The sequence below is a fragment of the Myotis nattereri genome, assembly GCF_964212035.1.
Source record: "Myotis nattereri genome assembly, chromosome: Y".
In the NCBI taxonomy this organism is placed as follows: Eukaryota; Metazoa; Chordata; class Mammalia; order Chiroptera; family Vespertilionidae; genus Myotis; species Myotis nattereri.
In genome coordinates this window covers 23,104,316-23,125,658 of record NC_138094.1, presented here as the reverse complement: position 1 = coordinate 23,125,658, position 21,343 = coordinate 23,104,316, and the positions used below count along the sequence as shown (strand labels likewise).

Sequence of the window (21,343 nt, the reverse complement as noted above, 5' to 3'; positions counted from 1 at the left end):
GTCCTTTATCCATTTTGAGTTTATTTTTGGTATGGTGTAAGTTGGTGGTCTAGTTTCATTTTCTTGTATATATCTGTCCAATTTTCCCAACACCATTTATTGAAGAGACTATCTTGGCTCCATTGTATGTTCTTGCCTCCTTTGTCAAATATTAATTGAGCATATTGGTTCAGGCCGATTTCTGGGCTCTCTGTTCTATTCCATTGATCTATATGCCTGTTCTTGTGCCAGTACCAGGCAGTTTTGGGAACAGTGGCTTTGTAATACATCTCGATATCTGGTATTGAGATTCCACCTACTTTGTTCTTTTTCAGGATTGCTGTAGCTATTTGGGGTCCTTTTTTTATTCCAGGTGAATTTTTGGAGAGTTCGTTCTAGATCTGTGAAGTATGCCGTTGGTATTTTAATGGGAAGTGCGTTGAATTTATAGATTGCTTAGGGTAGTATGGACATTTTAATGATGTTAATTCTACCAATCCATGAACACGGTAGGTTCTTCCATCTGTTTATGTCTTCCTCTATATCTTTTTTCAACGTCCTGTAGTTTTCTGAGAAGAGGTCTTTTACCTCTTTAGTTAAGTTTATTCCTAGGTAGCTTAATTTTTTTTATCTCTCTTTCTGAAAGTTCACTATTGGTGTATAGAAATGCGTTAGATTTCTTGGGGTTAATTTTGTATCCTGCTACATTGCCAAATTCATGTATTAAGTCTAGCAGTTTTTTGATGGAGTCTCTAGGGTTTTGTATGTATAATATCATGTCGTCTGCAAATAAGGAGAGTTTTACTTCCTCTTTTCCAATTTGGATGCCTTTTATTTCTTCTTCTTGCCTAATTGCAATGGCTAACAATTCCAGTACTATGTTGAACAGCAGTGGTGAGAGTGGGCAATGGTGTTAGTTTTTATCCATTGCGTATGATGTTGGCTGTGGGTTTTTCATAAATGGCTTTTATTAGGTTGAGGTATGATCCTTCTACTCCGCCTTACTGAGAGTTTTTATCAAAAATGTGTGTTGAATTTTGTCAAATGCTTTTTCTGCATCACTTGATATGACCATGTGGTTTTTTTCTTCAATTTGTTTATGTGATGTATCACGTTTATTGATTTGTGGATATTGTACCATCCTTGCATCCCTGGGATAAATCCTACTTGGTCATGGTGTATGATCTTTCTGATGTACTGCTGGATCTGATTTGCTAAGATTTTGTTGAGGATTTTAGCATCTATGTTCATGAGGGATATTGGCTTGTAATTCTCTTTCATTGTGTTGTCTTTACCTGGTTTTGGTATTAGGGTTATGCTGGCTTCATAGAATGAGCTTGGAAGTGTTCCTTCCTCTTGAATTTTTTGTAGTAGTCTGAGAAGGATAGGTTTTAGTTCTTCCTTGAATGTTTGGTAAAACTCCCCTGTGAAGCCTTCTGGTCCTGGGCTTTTGTTTGATGGAAGCTTTTTGATGACTGCTTCAATTTCTTCCATAGTTATTGGCCTGTTGAGATTTTTAGATTCTTCCTGATTGAGTTTTGGAATGTTGTATTTTTCTAGGAATTTGTCCATTTCCTCCAGGTAGTCTAGTTTGTTGGAGTAGAGCTGTCCTTAGTATTTTTTAACAATCATTTGTATATCTGTGGGGTCTGTTGTTTTTTCGCCTCTATCGTTTCTGATTTTGTTTATTTGGGTACTCTCCCTTTGCTTCTTGGTGAGTGTGACTAGAGGTTTGTCAATCTTGTTCACCCTTTCAAAGAACCAGTTCTTGGTTTCATTGATTTTCTGTATTTTTTTTTTGGTCTCTATGTCATTTATTTCTGCTCTAATCTTTATTATCTCCTTCCTTTTGCTCACTCTGGGCTTTTCTTGTTGCTCTCTTTCTAATTCTTTGAGTTGTAGAGTTAGATGATTTACTACCATTTTTTCTTGTGTTTTGAGATAGGCCTGTAGAGCTATAGACTTCCCTCTCAGGACTGCTTTCATTGTGTCCCATAGGTTTTGCATTGTTGTGTTTTCATTGTCATTAGTTTCCAGGATGTTTTTAATTTCTTCTTTGATATCATTGGTAACCCAATCAATATTAATTAGCATGCTATTCAGCTTCCAGGTGTTTGAGTATTTTGGGTTGTTTTTATAGTAGTTTATTTCTAATATTATGCCATCGTGGTCTGCGAAGATGCTTTTTTATGATTTCAGTCATCTTGAATTTGGGGATATTTGCTTGTGACCCAATATATGGTCTATTTTTGAATATGACTTATGAGCACATGAGTAGAATGTATATTCCCTGGCCTTGGGGTGAAGTGTTCTGAAGATGTCAATTAAGTCCATCTGATATAGTAAGTCATTTAGGATTGCTGTATCTTTGCTGATTGTTTGTCTAGAGGACTTATCCAGTGCTGTCAGTGGTGTATTAAAGTCCCCTACTATGATTGTATTGTTTGTGATCTCTCCTTTGATATCGTCCAGGAGTTTTTTTATGAATTCTGTGTTCCTGCATTGGGTGCATATATGTTTACCAGGGTAATATCCTCTTGTTGTATTGATCCCTTTAGTATTATGAAGTGGCCTTCCTTATCTCGTTATGGCCTTCAGTTTGAGGTCTATTTTGTCCAATATAAGTATTGGTACCCCAGCTTTCTTTTCCTTTGCATTTGCCTGAAAGATATTTTTCCATCCTTTCACTTTCAGTCTGTGTGAGTCCCTTCTAATGAGGTGGGTTTCTTGTAGACAGCAGATGTATGGGTCATGTTTTTTTTACCCATTCAGCCACTTGATGTCTTTTGGTTGGAGCATTTAGTCCGTTTACGTTTAAAGTTATTATTAAAAGGTACTTGTTTGTAGCCATTCCTTTTTTTGTGTGGCTGTTTTCTTTCTGAGCTTTTTATTTCTTCTTTTTATATCAGTCCCTTTAGCATTCCTTGCAATGCTGGCTTGGTGGTGATAAACTCCCTTAGCCTTTATTTGTCTGTGAAGCTTCTTATTTCCCCTTCAAGTTTGAATGATAGCCTTGCTGGATAGAGTATTCTTGGGTTCAGACCTTTGCTTTGCATCACTTTGTAAATTTCCGTCCATTCTTTTCTGGCCTGATGTGTTTCTGTTGAGAAATCATTTGATAATCTAATGGGAGATCCCTTGTATGTAACTTTCCGTCTCTCTCTTGCAGTCTGTAAGATTCTCTCTTTGTCCTGAACATTTGCCATGGTAATTATGATGTGTCTTGGTGTGGGTCTTTTCGGGTTCACCTTGTTTGGGACTCTCTGGGCTTGTGTGACTTTTTTCTTCCCCACCTCAGGGAAGTTTTCTGATATTATTTCTTCAAATAGGTTTTCTGATCCTTGTTCTTCTTCCTGTTGTTCTGGCACCCCTGTTATTCGTATGGATGCCCCAGTCCTGTGCTCAGGGGTGTCTCAGCGCTCAACTCACTGCCACCTCTCCCGGCCCCCCTTCTCTCCTCCGTCTCTCCGCAGATTCCACTCCTCCGCACCCTCTCCCTCTCTTCAGCACCGGTGTGTGTCTGTATCCAAAATATCTTATGAACAGGATTCAGTGAAAACAAACAAACGCCGGCCACGGAAACGGGAAATGCTTGGTTTCTGTAAGCTCTTCTCTTACCGGCACTGCATGGTCTGGTCAGCTCTTCAGGCTGCCCCCTTTAGGCTCAGTCCTCTGTGATCACAGAACCCAGCTCTCAAATCCCCCGATGGCACCAGGAATCCCGCGGATCTCCTTTCCCCAGTCAGGGGCTATGCCTGTCCCAAGGGACACGGCTGTCTGCCACGCAGTCTCGATCCGACCCTCTGGGCTCAGAGGTCTGGCAAACTTTCCTGCCCAAATCCCTGGTTTTTTTTACCTTTCCAGGGGAGTTCTGCCCTTCCCAGCTGCAAACGGTCTCACCAGCTGAGCAATTTCGCCAATTAGGGTGGGTGTTATTAGTTTCAGCTGCTCACTCCATTTGCTCCGGGACACGACCTGGGACGCGTCTGCCTATATCGCCGCCATCTTCAGAATCCTGGATCTGTTTTTGTTCATCAGTTTATGTTGTTCATTATAATTCACAGATGAGTGAGGTCATGTGATATTTATCTTTCTCAGACTGACTGACTGGCTTTGCTTAGCATAATGCTCTCCAGCTCCATCTATGCTGTTGCACATTGTCAGTGTTTCTTCCTTTTTGCGGCAGCATACTATGCCAGTGTGTAGATGTACCACGGCTTTTTAACCCACTCATCTGCTGACCAGCACTTAGGCTGTTTCCAAATCTTAGCTATTGTAAATTGTGCTGCAGTGAAATAGAGGTGCATGTATCCTTTCTGATTGGTAATTCTAGGTTCCTGGGATATATTCCTAGAAGTGGGATCACTGGGTCAAATGGGAGTCCGTTTTTAGTTTTTTGAGGAAACTCCATACTGTTTTCCATAGTGGCTGCACCAGTCTGCATTACCACCAGCAGTGAAGGAGGGTTCCTTTTTCTCCCCATCCTCACCAGCACTAGCCCTTTGTTGATTTGTTGATGATAGCCATTCTGACAGCTGTGGGGTGGTATCTCATTGTCCTTTTCATTTGCATCTCTCAGATGATTAGTGACTCTGAGCATGTGTCTCTTGGCCTTCCTTTAGTCCTCTCTGGAAAAGTATCTTTTTAGTTCCATTGCCCATTTCTGTGATTGCGTTGTTTATCTTCCTTTTGTTAAATTGTATGCGTTCCCTGTAAATGTTGGAGATGAAACCCTTATCAGAGAGAACATTGGCAAATATGTTCTCCCATGCAGTGGGCTTTGTTGTCTTGTTGATGGTTTATTTTGCTATGAAGATGCTTTTTATTTTGATGCCATCCCATTTGTTTATTTTAACTTTATTTTCCATTGTCCCAGGAGCTGGTTCGGTGAAGATATTGCTTCAGCATATGTCTGAGACTCTGCTGCCTGTGGTTTCTTCTAATATTTTTAGTTTCCTGTCTTATCTTTAAGTCCTTTATCCATTTTGAGTTTGTTTTTTGTGTATGGTGCCAGTTGGTGGCCTAGTTTCATTTTCTGCACGTATCTGACCAAATTTCCCAGCACCATTTATTGAAGAGACTGTTTTGTCTCCATTGTATGTTTTTGCTTCTTTATCAATATTAATTGAGCTAGTGGTTTCGATTGATTTCTTTGTTCTCTATTCTATTCCATTGGTCTATACGTCTATTCTTGTGCCAGTGTCAGGCAGTTTTGAGAACAGTGGCTTTGTAAAACAGCTTGATATCTGGTTCTGAGATCCCTCCTACTTTGTTCTTCTTTCTCAGGATCGCTGCAGCTATTTGAGGTTTGTTTGTTTCTTAAATATATTTTATTGGTTTTTAATAGAGAGTAAAGGAGAGGGATAGAGAGTTAGTAACATTGATGAGACAGAAACATGGATCAGCTGCCTCCTGCACACCCTCTACTGGGGATGTTCCCCCAACCAAGGTATATGCCCTTGATCAGAATTGAACCTGGCACCTTTCAGTCTGGAGGCCGACGCTCTATCCACTGAGCTAAACCTGTTCGGGTTCAGGGTCATTTTATTTTTATTACAGATGGATTTTTGGAGAGTTCATTCTAGGTCTGTGAAATATGCTGTTGGTATTTTTACGTGGAGTGTATTGAATCGATAGTTCGTTTTGGGTAGTACAGCAATTTTCATGATGTTGATTCTACCAAGCATTAACATGGCATGTTCTTTAATCAGTTCTGTCTTCCTCTATCTCTTTTTCAACGTCTTGCAGTTTCTGAGTAGAGGTCTTTTACCTTTGTAAAGAAGTTTATTCATAGGTATCTTAATTATTTTGGTGGGATGATAAATGGGATTGTTTTTCAAACTCTCTTTGTGTAAGTTCACTATTGGTGTATAAAATACCATACATTTCTTGGTGTTAACTTTTTACTCTGTTACGTTGCCGAATTCATTTATTAAGTTTACTAATTTTTGAAGGAGTTTTTGGGGTTTTCTATGTGCAGTATCATGTCATCTGCAAATCATGACAATTTATTTGTTATTTTCCAATTTGGGAGCCATTTATTTCCTTTTCTTGTGTGATCACTGTGGCTAGCATTTCCAGTACCATTTTGTAGAGAAGTGGTGTAAGTGAGCATCCCTGTCTTGTTCCTGTTCTTGAGGGAAATGGATTTAGTTTTTGCCCATTGAGTATGATGTTGGCTGTAGGCTTTTAATATAAGGCTTTTATATGGGGAGGGATGATTCTTCTATTCCCACTTTGCTGAATGTTTTTATCAGAAAAGGCTGTTGCACTTGGTCAAATGCCTTTTCTGCACCAAATGATATGATTGTGTTTTTTTTTTGTCTCTCATTTTTTTTTATGTGATGTATCATGCTTATTGATTTGAGGATATTGTACCAGCCTTGCATCCCTGGGATAAATCCCACTTGTTCTTGGTGTATGATCTTTCTAATGTAATGCTGGATCCAGTTTGCTAGAATTTAGTTGAGGATTGCATCATCACTGTTCAACTGGAATATTGGCTTGTAAGTCTCTTTCTTTGTGTTGTCTTTTTCTGGTTTTCGAATTAGGGTAATGTTGGCTTCATAAAAAGAGCTTGGAAGCGTGCCTTCCTCCTGAATTTTTCGAAAGAGTGTGAGAAGAATTGGTTTTATTTCTTCTTTGAATGTTTGGTAAAACTCCCCTGTGAAGCCATCTGGTCCAGGGCTTTTGTTTTCTGAAAGCTTTTTGATTACTGTTTCAGTTTTCTCACTAGTTTTCGGCTTGTTCACGTTGTTTGCTTTTTCCTGATTTTGTATTGGAAACTTGTATTTTTCTAGGAATATGTCTATTTTGTCCAGATTGATGAGGGATGTTTAATGAACCAAAGACTCAGAGGTAAGACGGCCATAGAGGATGATTGATGCCAGACAGAGGGCTACAGCTCTCTTAGGCATGTAGCAAACTTTGCACTCTCACCATTGCTTTTATTGAGGTTTGGTACAAGGTTAGTGAATCAGCAGTTAATCAATTAAATCTTGTTTTGTTCTATATTATTACAATAGCTTATTGAGGACAACTTGCAGCTGTGCCCTCCCTTTCTGTTCTACACCCATGACTATTTAATCCTAGCCTTTCTCATGGAGGAAAATGTTCCTGGAACTCAAGATTGTGTGCAGTGTTGACCCAGCGTGACTCGCTTGAAAGTCACGCTGTGCTCCTGATAGAACATTCACTTCTTCTTGGCAGGACTTCAGATCCTTGTTTACAAATGTCCTGCTACAAACCCCCCCTTTTTTTTCTTGCTTCATTTGATGGAGCATCAGTGAAAACACAGCTGTTTTTCTCCTAATTAGTTGCTTGGTTTTCCCGAGTCCTTGGAAGACTAAATATAAAATGATACAGAGATAGAGTATTAATAATAGTATTCCAGCAGGAGCTCCTAAAGTAGCTTGTAAATGGGGTATAGGATTTAATTGTTGCAATTCCTTAACCATATTTTTAACACTTTTTTCCCAGTTAATTTATGCAATTTCTTTTGAAATATTTTTTGTATATGAGATTGTAAATTTAGAATTTCTTTTGTTAGATTTTTATGATTGAACATATGTTTTTTAACCTTTTCCCATGGAAACAGACTTTCATTCTAAGGTACAGGAGTAATGCAAATTGATGAATAATTCTAGTTATATTTCATATGCATTTGTCTCTGCAGACTTACAATTTGATCATCTATCATTAATAAAAATGTTAATCGAACACAGGCTTGTGCAAAGGCAGTTTTGTTAGCATAAAATTGTAAGGTGTATATCCCAGAGTTATTTTTATAGATTTGCTTATTTTATGCAAATATATGCTTTCAAAGAGTGTAAGGCAGACCCCAGTTTCCATAAGTCAGATTCAGCAGGATGTCCTTCTTGATGAGGTGTTGGGGGAGCAAATCGTCCATCATGCCATACGATGCTTACATTCGCTTGCGTGGATATGGACTTGTTCTCTCCTCTATGCCATCGTAGATCAGCTCCATTGGCTTTGGAAGGGGCAGAACCTGAAGGGCTCCAATCAGTGATGCTTCCATAGGAAGTATTAGATAAAACCCAAACTGTCTCTCCTCTACAGGATTCCCAATGGACTCAATCAGACAAGTGTGTAAACATAGGAACATGACATGGTGGAAGTAATGGAGGTGTACTGTTGTTATCCCAACTAACATTTTTAAACCCATGGGCACTCAGAAGAATCAAATGCCTGTTTTTTGTTGCGGTAATAGTGTTTTCAAAATGTTCAGCAGGGCTTGTGCCTGTATTGTTGAACAATGGTCTCCTTGACCTAAGCATATTGGCACTCGCTGAGTTCCAGTGGTATGATTTTCTATGACTCTACCTTCCTCTTCTGGTTTTAATGGACCTCGATCATCATAAGGTCCGGGTAACCAATTTGAGTCATTAACATAAATTCGAACCTTTGAATCCAACCAAGAAACACCTCTATTCGGTGGGGGATTAGGACTGTAAGCCCAGTATATATGATTCTTAGCATTTACCTGAGTGGTTATTAGTGCAAGTATAGCAAGGAACAAAGTCGATGGCGTCACTTCTTTACCATGATGCCAAACCAGTTGTTCTCCCTCTTTCGTAAGATTCTTCACCTGACCCCAGGTTGGTACAGATGAATGTTGCGTTGAACATAGAGCTTTGCGGGTAGGAGACCCCATCAAGGTCATCTCTGAGAAATCCTTAGTCAGGGCACTTAAGTAGAACTTCCTTTTGGTTCCCATGTCTCCGCTGAAGACGCCTCTCAGGAACCCAGAACTTTTCTTTACCTGTAAATATAAGCATATCCTTGCCCCCATCGTAGGACCCATGCAGGATCCCATGACTGAGAGGACTCATTATGATAAAACACAGGTTGATTGAATTCTTGTGAAATATCCTTTACCCAGTGTCGCTGAGCAGCAGTACTGTCAGTCTCATCTTGATTTAAAAAAATTAAAGTAAATAGAGCTGTTAATAGTCTTCATGTAGGGGATTCTCCCTGTTTTTGTTTTTTGATCATTTCCTTTAAGGTGTGATTTTGTCTTTCAATAATAGCTGGTCCTGTATTGTTACAAGGGATGCCAGTGATGTGAGTGATATGATGAAATTGAAAAAAAATGTTTGACATTTTGTAGATAGATATGCAGAACCATTATCAGTGTTAATATTTTGAAGTATTTCCATTACTGCAAAAGCTTTTAGTAAGTGAGTAATTACTGCATATTGAGAATCAGTGACAATATTTACAGCTTGAGGAAAATGTTGTAGTAATAAAACAATGGCAAATAGTTCTGCGCATTGTACTGAAGTGTATGGAGACTGAATTACCTTTGTTAGCTGTTGAAAATGAAAACCAGCTATTCCTAGCTTGTTTGCATTGGTATAAACAGTGGGGCCTTGAATTGGTTCATAAGCTATAATATGATGAGGCCATATTCATTCAGTTTTCTTAAGAAATTGTCACCTTTTATTTGTAGGATAATGTTTATGTATTTTCTCTAAAAAATGAGCACAAGCAGTTTGCTAGTTATCACATATTCGAAACAATTTTTGAATTTTTTTGACAGTAAAAGGTACTCACAGAGTCACCCAGGAAATGTCTGTTGGGGTGGTTGGGCTCAGGAGGCCTGGACACTGGAAAGGTGCAACTGTGGTGTCCAGAGTTCTGCAGCTGTTGGGTGGGAAGACTCAGTTTTTGCTGCGGTGTCCGTGGTTGGATATGCACGTCCAGTGGCGGCTAACAGGGGCAACTGAGGTACATTTGTCAGTGCGGCGCACTGACGCAAACTGAAAGGCCCTGGCTCTGAAGCCGCACGACTGAGGTGTCTGTGGGCAGGTATCCAGGGAGAGGGAATTTAGAATTTCTACTGCTGGAGCAGTGCGCCCTTGTTTGGCTAAGAGTGTGCCCAGCAGGTGCTCTCAGCAGCACCCAGAAGAGGCCTGTGGAGGGTGGGCTCAGAAGGCCTGCGCTCAGGCAAAGCGCAACTGTGGTGTCCAGATATCTGCTGCTGGGGTGGGGCGATGTCTCACATACTGTTCTGGGAGGCCAGTACCTTTGGAGGTGGAGGTCCTAGGGTCTACTGGTCTTTGGGTGGGGCAGCAGGATTTGGGCTGGCATGGCTGCCGGGTTGCGGGCAGTGTTTAAGGCCTGTGTTGGCAGTGGTGTTTATGAGTTCCTACAAGAGGCTGCTCCTCACTTCCAGATGGTGTGGAATGTCCACGGAGGTGGTAGGTGCTCCCTGTCCAAGAGAACTGGTTCTGCCAGGCTCTGATACTCCTGCCATATTTAACTGTCCCTGACTCACACACAGACACACAAACACACACACGCACACACACACACACACACACACACACATCCACACACTCTCCTTTCCCCTTTCACTCACATCACCTTTTCCCCTCTGTCCTGCCAGCCGCCACCTTCTCAAGTAATCTGGGTTTCTTTTCTTTTCATCCATTTGACAGAGAGAGAGGAGTGGGGGAGAGACAGGAGAGAAATACTGTTGACTCCTGTACGTGCCCCGACCCTGTGCCCTTCCACTAGTAGGACGATGCCCAACCAGCCAGGGCACATCTCCAGTTTTCAGATTCCTCCACGGTGTTCTAGAAGATTTTCCCAGGAGCCCATGGCTTCCTACGTACATGCGTTAACATGGTGTTTCCTTATTTGGGGACCATTTGGTTCTTACTCTGACCTGGGTTGACACAGGTGACTGAGACCATGGGCCACCAGGGCAACCAAGTACTGGCGGGCGTGAGGCCATTCTGAGCTGAGCCAGCATGGAAGGAAGACATCTTCAGGTGTGCTGGTTACGGGAGCCTCCTTGAGTGTCTAGAGAAGCCCTGCACCTCTTCCATTCTCATCATTAGGGAAAGAGGTGGGATCTGCATCCTCAGGCTCCTCCTGGGGGAGCAGAAACAGGAGCAGCCGTTGTATTATCAGGTCATGTCCCCCAAAACTCATTTGTTCTCCTGTGTTTTCATGGGGTAAAAGAGAGCGAGCGTGAGACAAGAAGCTGTAGTGTGTTAGGGACCCCTTGTTCAGCAACTCTGCTCGGAGCAGGGCTGGCATGAGAGCCCACAGACTGACTTAACTGGTGTTTGGTGACAGGTAAGTTTTGGTCTCTTCCCCTGAGCTTGCACCACTGAGGGTAAGGGATGGTTCTTGAAACAAAGTAACAGTAGTGCACCACCTGTCCCCTGGCTACAGCCCAAGGAGGTCAGGGAGGCCTGGGAGCTACAGAATGGGGATGGAGAGACCTCGCCCTCATGCATTGGGAGTATCAGGCCTCACACAGATGCTGCTGGTACTAAGGTCACCTGGTGGTAACCCCTCGTGTTACTAGTGTCTCAGCCACATTGAGAGTGGCTATTTAAGGACATACTGGTCGCAGGACCCTGAGAGGAGAGATCAAGGCCATGACTCCAGAGTAGTTTGGGCTCGGAGAATTGTCAGCCCTGGGCTGCCGGAAGGTGCCCTCCTTAGTATGATCCACCTGTGCAGAGGATGAGGCGGCGGGGCCTAGCGGAGCTCAGGCCAAGAGGGAGACACCCTGGAGCTATGCCTCCTGTGGCCCCAGCGCTGAGCTGGGTCCCCCACCCCTTTCTTTCCCTCTACCTCAGCTGTTGGAGGGGCCTCCATGCACAACTGCTACCCAGATCTTGTGGGTGGCACCTCATCAGTAAATTTACATACTCTCAGGTCATTCCTAGTTCTCCCTGAGAATATCAAACCATCACCTACCCTATCCTCCTGAAGACCTGACTGGGTCCCTACACCATGGCTGAGCACAGACCTGCTGAGCACCTGGATTGTGGCAAGTGATTGTCACCTAAATGGGTACTCCTGCTCTCTGCCCATGACCCTGATTGTGTCCACGGCTGCCACACAGAGAGTGGCATGTTCCCATTCACTGGTGACTTCTCTAGGCATACTCCCATCGGGCTGGCCCAGGTGATGGCCATGGGAGCCGTACATCAGGAACCAGGGCCTTGTTCTTTTGTCACCGTCCCATGACTCACTCAGAGATACGAGTGCAGGCGACTGATTCAGGCCTCAGTTACTGCACATGGAGAAGGTAGTCAGTTGATGGCCCCGGCCAAGGTCCCTTGTCTGGAGAGAGAAGTAATGAGACTTGGAAAGTGAAATGCTTCCATAATTTCTTAAATTCTGCCAAACATGAGGAATTACTTTTACTCATCATCGTGACTCAGAACCCAGCTTCTGGTTCACAACGGCCAGCTCCCAGAGAAGTGTAAATGAGCGACATGGTTGTGACCAAAAAAAAGGATGGAGAGGTCCCAGGGTAAGCCATGAGGCCAAAGAGCTTCACACTAAAGGAACTCTCCCAGAGACATGTGCCCACGTAGGCAGCAGGAAGGAATGGGACCTTGGAAGCTTATCCAAACCTAGAAAGAATGTGACAGTTGACCAGGGCATGGAAAAGACTCTCACTCTGTGTGGAAAGTTGTATGAGCAGAAGACCCGCAAGCCATGTTTAAACTACTCAGGAAATAGTTTGCAAAGCGCATGTCAGTTTTTAATTCTCAAATATTTAAAATCACAGGGTGCTAAGTAGTGATTTTAAAACTTTATTTATTTGCATGTATGGTATGTTTCTAACAGAGTTTTTAATGTTGTGATAAAAATTTGTAATGGCCATTGAAAAATGACAACTTTTCCTATGGTTATTAGGATTGCTGGGCAGGTTATACCTGGAGGTACCATTCTGTGAGGCATGCTCTACAGGGCAAAGCAAGACCAGCCTGTGATTTACACATTTTCCCGCCCAGTTGTTTTGTTTTTTCATTTCTCTACTCAGACAAGTGAGGGTTCGTGCCTCAGAGATACTCTGAGGAAGACCGTGACATTCTCATGAAGTGTCCCTGCAGGTCACCCGGAATAGCAGTGAATGCACCTTAGGCACTCAGTGACTGTTCTTGAGTAAATCATGTATTGAAGAGAGAGAGGAGAGGAGTCTGTCTTTGGTGGGCGAGGATCGGTCGACCCGTGGACATCCCTGAGAACATGTCCACTCTGTGCCAGTGCCTCCTGCCAGCCCTCCTACAGCGTCCTTGGCATTCAATGGCTAGACCCAGGCATGTCCTGGATGTGAGGCATGCTCTCCTTGGGGAGCAAGAAAGAGAGGCAATCCTTTGTTTAGATCTAGATGTCATTGGGTCTGAAGTGAAACCAGGTATTGTTGGGCACAGGCAGGTCAGGTAGTGCCAGCAGAGACTTGTGAGTTTGAAAAAGGCACAGAGGACAAAATAGGTCAGTGTAGGAAGAGGTCTGACTGCAGAGGGAAAGAAGCCAGCTGGAAGGGTATCTGCTCAAAGGCTGGGTGAAGAGATTGGACGATGGGAAGGCCCATGCATGAGGACTGGTCCCCAGGGCCTCTGAAGGCCCACAGAGGCAGGGCTTGCTGTGGAACCCAGGAAGGGCATCGTCCTGCCTCTTTGGTGCCTCTTTGGATCCAGAAAGGCAGCTGGGATGTTGATTTTCCTTCTGTACACTGTAGCTTGTCACGTTCTCCAAAACAGCTCCGAAGAATTGGGGAGAACTCCTGATTTCTGTTGTCAGTGGGTGTCCCCAGCATCAGGTTCCTGATGGGCTGACTGACATTCCAGGGATGCATAAAGAGGGTCCCAGACTTGGAGCACATTCTAAGGACCCCCTTTCTTAAAAAGAGGTCACAAGGGCAGATGACCTGGGATCACAGTAGCAATTTTTTGACTGGAGAAGGCGGTTGCACAGGATGGCCCTTCTCATGGGCTCAGAGGCTACTGTGTCCTGTACATAAGTGAGTGCCATGATGAGAGCAGGTGGCAGGTGACCAGGATGTGGTGAAAACATCCCCCAAATTCATGTGTGGGTGCTGGGAGTCAGCGGAGCCTGTCCAATACTGGGCATGAAGTTCTCCTGCCCCCAGTGCCACAGCACATGCCCTGGGAAAGCAGGCTCCGTATGGGGGGGGTGGTGGATAGAGGAGTATTTCTTGCTCATGAAGAAGGCATGTTCGCTCACACTTTGTTTCTAGGTCATTCTAAGTGGTCCCTCCTGCCTCCTTGTATCTCCTGGACACTGGAATCTCATAGAAGCTGCCTGAGCTTGGGCTCCTCCAATTTTCCAGTTTCTGCCTGGTGCATGTAATGTTTGTGTTAAAGAGAAAATCTCACCCCAGGTGGCACCACTCCGGCTTTAAGCCCATGATACCAAGTCTAGACTCAACTGCTGACCTCATTACAGTTTGAACCACTTCCAGAAACCTCATCAGCCAGTCTGGAATTTTCAGGTCAACACCACTGTGGTAATCTGTCACGTGGTCCCTCTGCCTGGAATATGAAAGTTGTTTGGGCATCACAATGCAGGGGGTACAGAAGAGCCTACAGAAAAGTTGCTCCTCCCTGCCTCTGTCTCTCTCTCTCTTGCCTCCCCCCTGCCCCCCCCCCCCCGCCCTCTGGCTCTCTCTCTGTCTGTGTCTCCCTGGATTTCAAAAGATCCAATGTGTGACTCAGTACAGCATGGGGATATCCCAAACTATGGCAGATCCTTACATGCCAAGTACAGCTTCAAATCTTCTGAAGGGGAAGGTGTATCAGTGCACTGTGCTTAATCCTGAGAGAGGACATTTTCCCTCACAATCTGAGTGAGAGTTGTAGGCCTGGGCCCAGAAGGAACTTTCTGAAGCCAAATTTGCATGGATTGTTCCCTGGGGTTGAGAAAACATTAGTTATTTATACAGACTTTGGCAGTCATGTTTAGGGCCCCGGCCCCTGGAACTTGGCTGGGAATAACCTGTTGCCTGTGAAAGGTTGGGATGTAGAATAGGATTCCTGAGCTAAAATGAATGCCCTTTGTAGTAGCTCCTTGGTAAGGATACACAGGTATTTTGGCCCACATTTATTTTTTACTGTGCCTCCAAGATTCCAAAGAGCCCACGACTCTCAGCCCTCAGTGGCTTTCAGGATTGTATAAGTCACATCCCAGGTTCAGCTGCCACACCCCTCCTCTGGCCTCACCACAACCCACATTTTCACATTTAATTTTCTCAAGCCAGGTTGCTGAGCTGATCTGGTTCTTCTGAGAGGAAATGCCCTTTACCTCCACAGAGGAAGGGTGACAGAATCTCCTGCCTATACGCCCCGTCAGCTTGGGTTTAAGGGATCCACCCAGTTTCCTACTTCACCACTAGCCTTTTAAGTTCTCAAGTTGATGCAGTCAGTGTCTTTGAGTTTCCCCAATGTTCACCTTGTCCTGGGTAATTCCCTTTGTCTCATTCCAAACGTGCAGCCCCTCCCTTCTCCTGATCAATCCCTAGATGTGATTTTGGCCTGACCTCCTCTCGGGAAGGCTTGCTCCTCAAAATCTGGAAGACCAGCTGTCCCTCTGTTCCCCTTTGAATGGGTACGGGATTTGCAATTGTAGGTAACATCAAGTCTCAGGGGCTGTTTGGTACTCAATACAGTTGCATTGAAATCCTTTCGCTCTTCAGATGATACACTGTCTCCCTAAAGGTGTGTTAACAGGAACATTAGGGAATTTTGATGTGGCACCAACACCCACATCAAGTCTACTTCCAGGCTGGTTTCCTTTTCTTTTCCTTTCATGAATGGACCTAGGGTTCAGTTGGAGGTGTGGAGAGTGCAAAACCCCATCAGGATTAAATGCCTGGAGATCCAGGGCTAAGGTTTTGCTCTCAGGTGGAAGTAGCCATTTCAGCTAGGACCTCAGAAGGAAGGTGTGGTCAGACGGGGCATAATGGCTTCTGAGGAGGCAGAGGAGGAAACAGAATCTAGAGCGTGAGAGTCAATGTCCAGCTCTGAGCACAGGGCTCCCTGCACCATGCTGCTCTGGTGAGTCAGGAGCCTAAGGCGGTCCCCAACGACCTGTAGGCCAAGAACCCAGAGATTTGTCCTTTCTTCCATACAAATGAGCAGACTTTGCCTTTGCCTCTGGATGCAGGTTTGCCTTATTCTAAAATGTTTTGATTTCTGTTTTGGCATTTGCCATTCATAGAGGTTCAAAGGGTAAGTTTTTGCTGTGTCTGAAAGTCAAGTATTGCTAAGGAACCTATTGTAGGCCAAAGTGGCAAAATCCTTTTTGTAGTTTTTAGCGGCTGGGCTGTCTGTGTGAAAACAGGTCTTAATGAAAGTCTTTCATAACAGCCAATTGATGTTTAGAAAGAGAGGAAGGGAGTGGGCGGAGAGAGAGAGAGAAACATTGATGTGAGAAACATCCATCAGCTGGCTCCTGCCCACCCCCTACGGGGGTTAGGAATGGAGCCCTCAAGAGACCTTTGGCGGGCACGGGAGGAGGCTCAAGGCACTGAGCAACACTGACCAGGGCTTGCAGCCTCTCATTGAGAGGAGCCTTAGTGGTGACATGTGAGCCATCTGTTGTCATGGATAAAGTGGTCATTCTAATATTCAGAGAAGGGACACACAGTAAAATGTACATGTTGGAATTAATCGTTATTTTTCTCACCTCCAGCTCCCCCTTGCTTCAGGAAACGTTTGTGCTGCTTTTATATTCCTCATTTAAAATGCGTCAAAAGCCTCAATGGTACCCATTGTGTGGGTGTTCCTTAATCTTCCACATCTATTTTATTTCCTGGAAATTAGCAAGAGGCAGTCCTGGGCCACGGGCTGCTCCCTACTCCAGGCGTTTTCAGTCCTTCAGTGATCCTCAGAAACTTTTTTTCTGGAAAGGGTGGAATCCTCTCTATGGTGTCCCAGTACTCACTGCACAGCAGAATTCCAGCTAGCCAGTGGGTAGATGCGGGAGGTGTCCAGTTGTCATCTCACCCCTCCTTGGTGCCTGGTTCTTGTCCTGCCAGTGGCAGAGGAGAGGCAGGGCTGAGTGGCTTTGAGATTCTAAGCAGAAAACGGGGTTGGGGTAATTTGGGGGGCGCTCCAGTTGTTGCTGGAGGAGTGCCTTTGGCCCTCAGCTGGTCCCTCTGAAGGGAGAAGGGCCGGGTTTGCTCATGCTCAGCCTGACAAGATGCCTTGCTCCTGACTGTCTCCCATGATCTCTTTCATAGCAGCTTCATGGGGATGAGCCTCCCAGCTCCACGCAGACTCCTGGAACTGGCATGTCAGAGCCTGCTGCGGGATGAAGCCTCAGCCATCGCTGCTCTGGAGTGGCTTCCTATGGAGCTCTTCCCACCTCTGTTCATGGCAGCCTTCGCTGGGAAGCACAGCAGAGTCCTGAAGGCCATGGTGCAGGCTTGGCCCTTCCCCTGCCTCCCTCTGGGGGCCCTGATGAACCATCGGCAGCCTTACCAGGATATCTTGCAGGCTGTGCTCGAGGGACTCGATGTCCTGCTTGCCCAGGACACTCGACACAGGTATGGGGGATTCAGTTGCCTGGTAGCACCCTGGGGATCTGAGCAGTTACAGCTGGGATCCGGGAGTGTGCAGGGCCAAAGGGAGAACTGAGGCAGGCCTTGGAGCCACTGCTGGGGTCATTGTGGGAACAGGCTTCGGATATATACGGCTGGTAAAAATGCCGAGGGTGACCGAAGGGACACGAGCCCACTCCTTCCTGGTGGCACCTAAATGTACCAGGAATGGGGACCATGAAGGATCCCAGTAGCACCAGGAGCAGGTGATTCTGGGACATTGAGTCAAAAGTCCAGTCAGGTGTCTGGCCCAGCTGCCCAGATTCCTAGACTCATGGTCTTATTCCTTGTTATCATAATGCACCCCAGCATAACTCCTATTTTCTCCACAGGAGATGGAAACTGCAGGTGCTTAATTTACAGAAGAGAGTTCATCAGGAGTTCTGGATTGTGTGGGCCGGAACCAGAGCCCATCTGTGCTCACTGCTGGAGCCTGAGGCCCCGCAGCCCATGAGGAAGAGGGGGAAAGTGCGCAGCTTAACGGCCAGGCCAAGTCCACCCTTGGCCCCCGTGGAGCTGTTAGTAGACCTTTGCCTCAAGAAAGGTGTCCTTGATGAGTCCCTCAGCTACCTGATTAAGAAAATCAGCGAGAGGAGAGGTTTGCTGCACCTTTGCTGTAAGAAGCTGAAGGTTTTTGCGATGTCGAAGCAAAACACTAACATCCTGGATATGGTGCAGCTGGACTCTGTCCAGGATTTGGAGGTAAACTGTACCTGGAAGCTGTCCACCCTGAGGAAGTTCGCTCCTTACCTGGGCCAGATGGGCAATCTGCGCCGGTTCCGTCTCTCCCATGTCTTCACGTCTTCTCACACCACCTTGGAGGAGGAGGAGCAGTGTGTTAGCCTGGTCACCTCTCAGTTCCTCAGCCTGCCCCACCTCCAGGAGCTCAATTTGGATGATGTCTCCATCCTCAGAGGCCGCCTGGACGAGATCCTCAGGTGAGGGGTGGCGAGCTTTCCCTGACGACCAGATCGAGTCCCTTTCCATTTCAGTGCACAGTGATGGGCTCTCCTGTGTGCAGTCCCTCAGCAGTGCTAGAGTGCCTGAGCCACTAGACGGTCCACACAGTCAGTGTCTTGTTCACCGCTCTGTCACCTTGCATGTTGTCACATAACCCCCCAGACAAAGGTAGGACATATGCACTAGGACAGAGGCTACTAAAGGGACTCCTTGCTAGGAATTGGCGTAATGGAGGCTTCAGGCCAGGGGATGGTAGCTTTGGGCATCCTTGTAAGTGGTGTGGAAGGGAAGATGATGCAATAGAACCAAGTGAGGATTGCAATGACAAGGGGAAAGCCAATCAGAGGTGAGGTTTCAGGGGTTAAGTTCCGCACTTAGAGATTTGGCCATGGCAGCCTTTCACTCCAAAGCTGCCTCATTCACCTGTCTGCCAAGGGTTGCCATAGGCTCTTGCAAACAGAATGCGTGGTAAATGCAGGGTTCCTGAGGGAGTCATTACGAAATTGGATAGGTGGTTTGTAAACAGTGCAGTGATCTAAGTTCCTGGAGGGTGTCAGCTCTCATTTGATGTTGCCTGACTGTGCCCAGGTTAGCCCTTTCTGCACAACTGCCAGAGGCCTCATTGGGCTAAGAGATGATGGTGACAGGGGTCTAGGCTGTGGCTGGAAGGAAGCCCGAGTTGCAGGCATTTCAGGACATGTCTCCAATACTAAAATGCACTGGTTGCCTCCTGCTTCAGACCCTGGGTCAGGCTCCTTTCTGAGCTCCTCCCATCTTTACCTCCCACCTTTATGTTCAGAACACCTGTGTGTTTGGGCTGGGCTGTATGATGTGCTCCACTTGACGGATGAGTAAATGGAGTGTGTGAGGTTTCATCCAGTTGAATCCATCACGGAGCAGATAACAGATGGGGAAAGATTCCACTCAAATTTGCTCTGACTTGAATGTCACTTTTCACTGTGCAACATCCTGGGTTTGATCATCATCCGGAACACTCTAGGCTTTGGTGACATGGGCCTCTTTACCCTGAAGGCCTGCATCATCCTCACCTGCCTCTGCCCACCAGGTCCATCCCCCACATGTAACTGTTCTATGTCTCCCCAGGTGCCTGAGGACCCCCTTGGCGACCCTGTCCATCACTAACTGCCTGCTTTTCGAAAGAGACTTGAGACATCTATCCCAGCAACTGAACGTCAGCCAGCTGAAAGGCCTGAGTTTCAGTGGGCTCAACCTGACCAATATCAGTTCTGGGTCACTCCGATTTCTTTTAGAGAGAGCCTCCCCCACTCTCCAGGACCTGGACTTGGATAAGTGTGGGATCATGGATGCCCAGTTCCTGGACATCCTGCCAGCCCTGAGCCACTGCTCCCAGCTCACAACCCTAAGTTTCTGTGAAAACCCCATCTCCATGATCGTCCTGGAGGACCTGCTTCGCCACATTGTTGGGCTGAGCAAGCTGAATTGCGTGATTTATGCGGCCCCCCTGGAGAGTTACGAGGAAAGGAGCGGCACCATCAACCTGGGCCGACTTGCCCAGATGCATGCCGTGCTGAAGCATATGCTGCAGGAGTTGGGGCGGCCCAGCATGGTCTGGCTCTGCGCTTACCCCTGTCCTCACTGTGGCTGTAGTACTTTCCTTGACCCAACTCCCATTCTGTGATCCTGTTGCTTGAGTGTCCAGCTGGGTGTACATCTCATAGGCTTTACTCTGGGCCCTTGGGCACTGAAACCCGGACATAAGTATACCGTACAGGAACACAGCAGCCAGTTTCAGACAAATACTCAGGGTGGGGGGAAATGCTGACAGGGGACTCAATGGTTTCTTTGGGGAGATTTGTCCTAAGGAGTTAGAAATATCCACCTGAATCTCTCAGGGGGAGAGACTGAGGTTTGGGTGGTAGATGCGGGGATTACCTTTGCTTGAATGGTTGTGAATAAATGTCAGTAATAAAGAGAACTGGATGTTAACCATCTGGTGTCCTCCATGACATGTTAACCCAACTCTCCCACCTGCAGTTACTGGCCAAGTAAGAAGGCATGAGCATCGTGATGCGCAGACACTAGGCTGGTTGAGGTTGGTCCCAGGAGATCACATCACCATTTATACTTTCTGGTTTGGTGGTTCTTTCTGGTGCACCGGTACCTACTCACTCACCTCTGTGACTGTTCAGTGGGTCAGCGCACACAAGGTGCGTCCACAGGGATTGGAAAAAGTGGCTTCCAGTGAGCACCACTGTGGTACAACTACTCTGGGGCCATCACAGGTAACTAGTCCAGTCCCTGGACTAAAACTCCTCCCTACTGGGAGCCTCCATCGCTGGCCTGTGGCCGCTCCATGGTAGGGCTTCCCTGTGCACCAGTCAGGCCCCTAGTACTGAAAGGGATATCAGCCTGCCAGGGACCCAGACTACTGGCCTCACAAGTCCAGGCCTGTCATTCCCCTGGATACATCCCCTTCTTGAATTCAAGTTCCTGTGGCCTGTAAACACATTTACATTCTTTTCAGCAAAATACTAAGCTGGCATAAACCCCTGCTTTGTTCTGTGTCCTGTCCTAAGAATACGACATCCTTTTGTAGAGGATGGTCTAATGTTCGAAGACTTTCCCCTCATGATCCTCCTTCCCATCAATCAAGGAGGTGGTAAAGCATCTCTGAGCCAGTGACAGACTCCGGTTCTAAAGAGTGGACAACCTCAAGCCAGTTCCCGGAGAGCACTTAAGTGGACACAGGTGAAGGTCACACCGGGGAGATGGGGGTATGGAGGGCCACCCTGAGGGGCAATACAACCAAGTGAAAGGGAGATGTCCTAGTGTGCTGTTGGATCCCACAGTCAATGGACAGTTAGCTGCTCAGCATGGAACAGGCTCCCTGCCCACCTGCCACCTCATTCTGGCCCTAGGCTGTCTCAGTTTGCTCACTGAGTCGCCTGCCAGAGGACCACCTAGGGAGAAGGCCACACATCCAGGCCCAGGGGCAGGGCTCCATTTGCCTGTATGTCTCCC

The 21,343-nt window shown here is 46.0% G+C and overlaps 1 protein-coding gene and 1 pseudogene across 2 annotated transcripts in view; one reads left to right on the top strand and one right to left on the bottom strand.

Annotated features, from left to right (window-relative positions):
* Positions 1 to 16,550, bottom strand: part of LOC308512382 (centriole and centriolar satellite protein OFD1-like) — a 143,564-nt pseudogene extending 127,014 nt beyond the window's left edge. The window contains exon 1 of the transcript in view: positions 16,547 to 16,550. The product of the transcript in view is annotated as a centriole and centriolar satellite protein OFD1-like (transcript). The remainder of the gene's footprint in view (positions 1 to 16,546) is intronic.
* A 483-nt stretch (positions 16,551 to 17,033) lies between these two features.
* On the top strand, positions 17,034 to 20,000 carry LOC308512381 (melanoma antigen preferentially expressed in tumors-like; the record flags this gene model as incomplete). Its single annotated transcript, XM_081082149.1, has 4 exons — positions 17,034 to 17,326; positions 17,713 to 18,271; positions 18,801 to 18,808; positions 19,445 to 20,000. The coding sequence occupies 4 exons, from the start codon at positions 17,034 to 17,036 to the stop codon at positions 19,998 to 20,000; spliced, it is 1,416 nt and encodes a 471-aa protein (XP_080938275.1).
* Between the last annotated feature and the right edge of the window lie 1,343 nt (positions 20,001 to 21,343).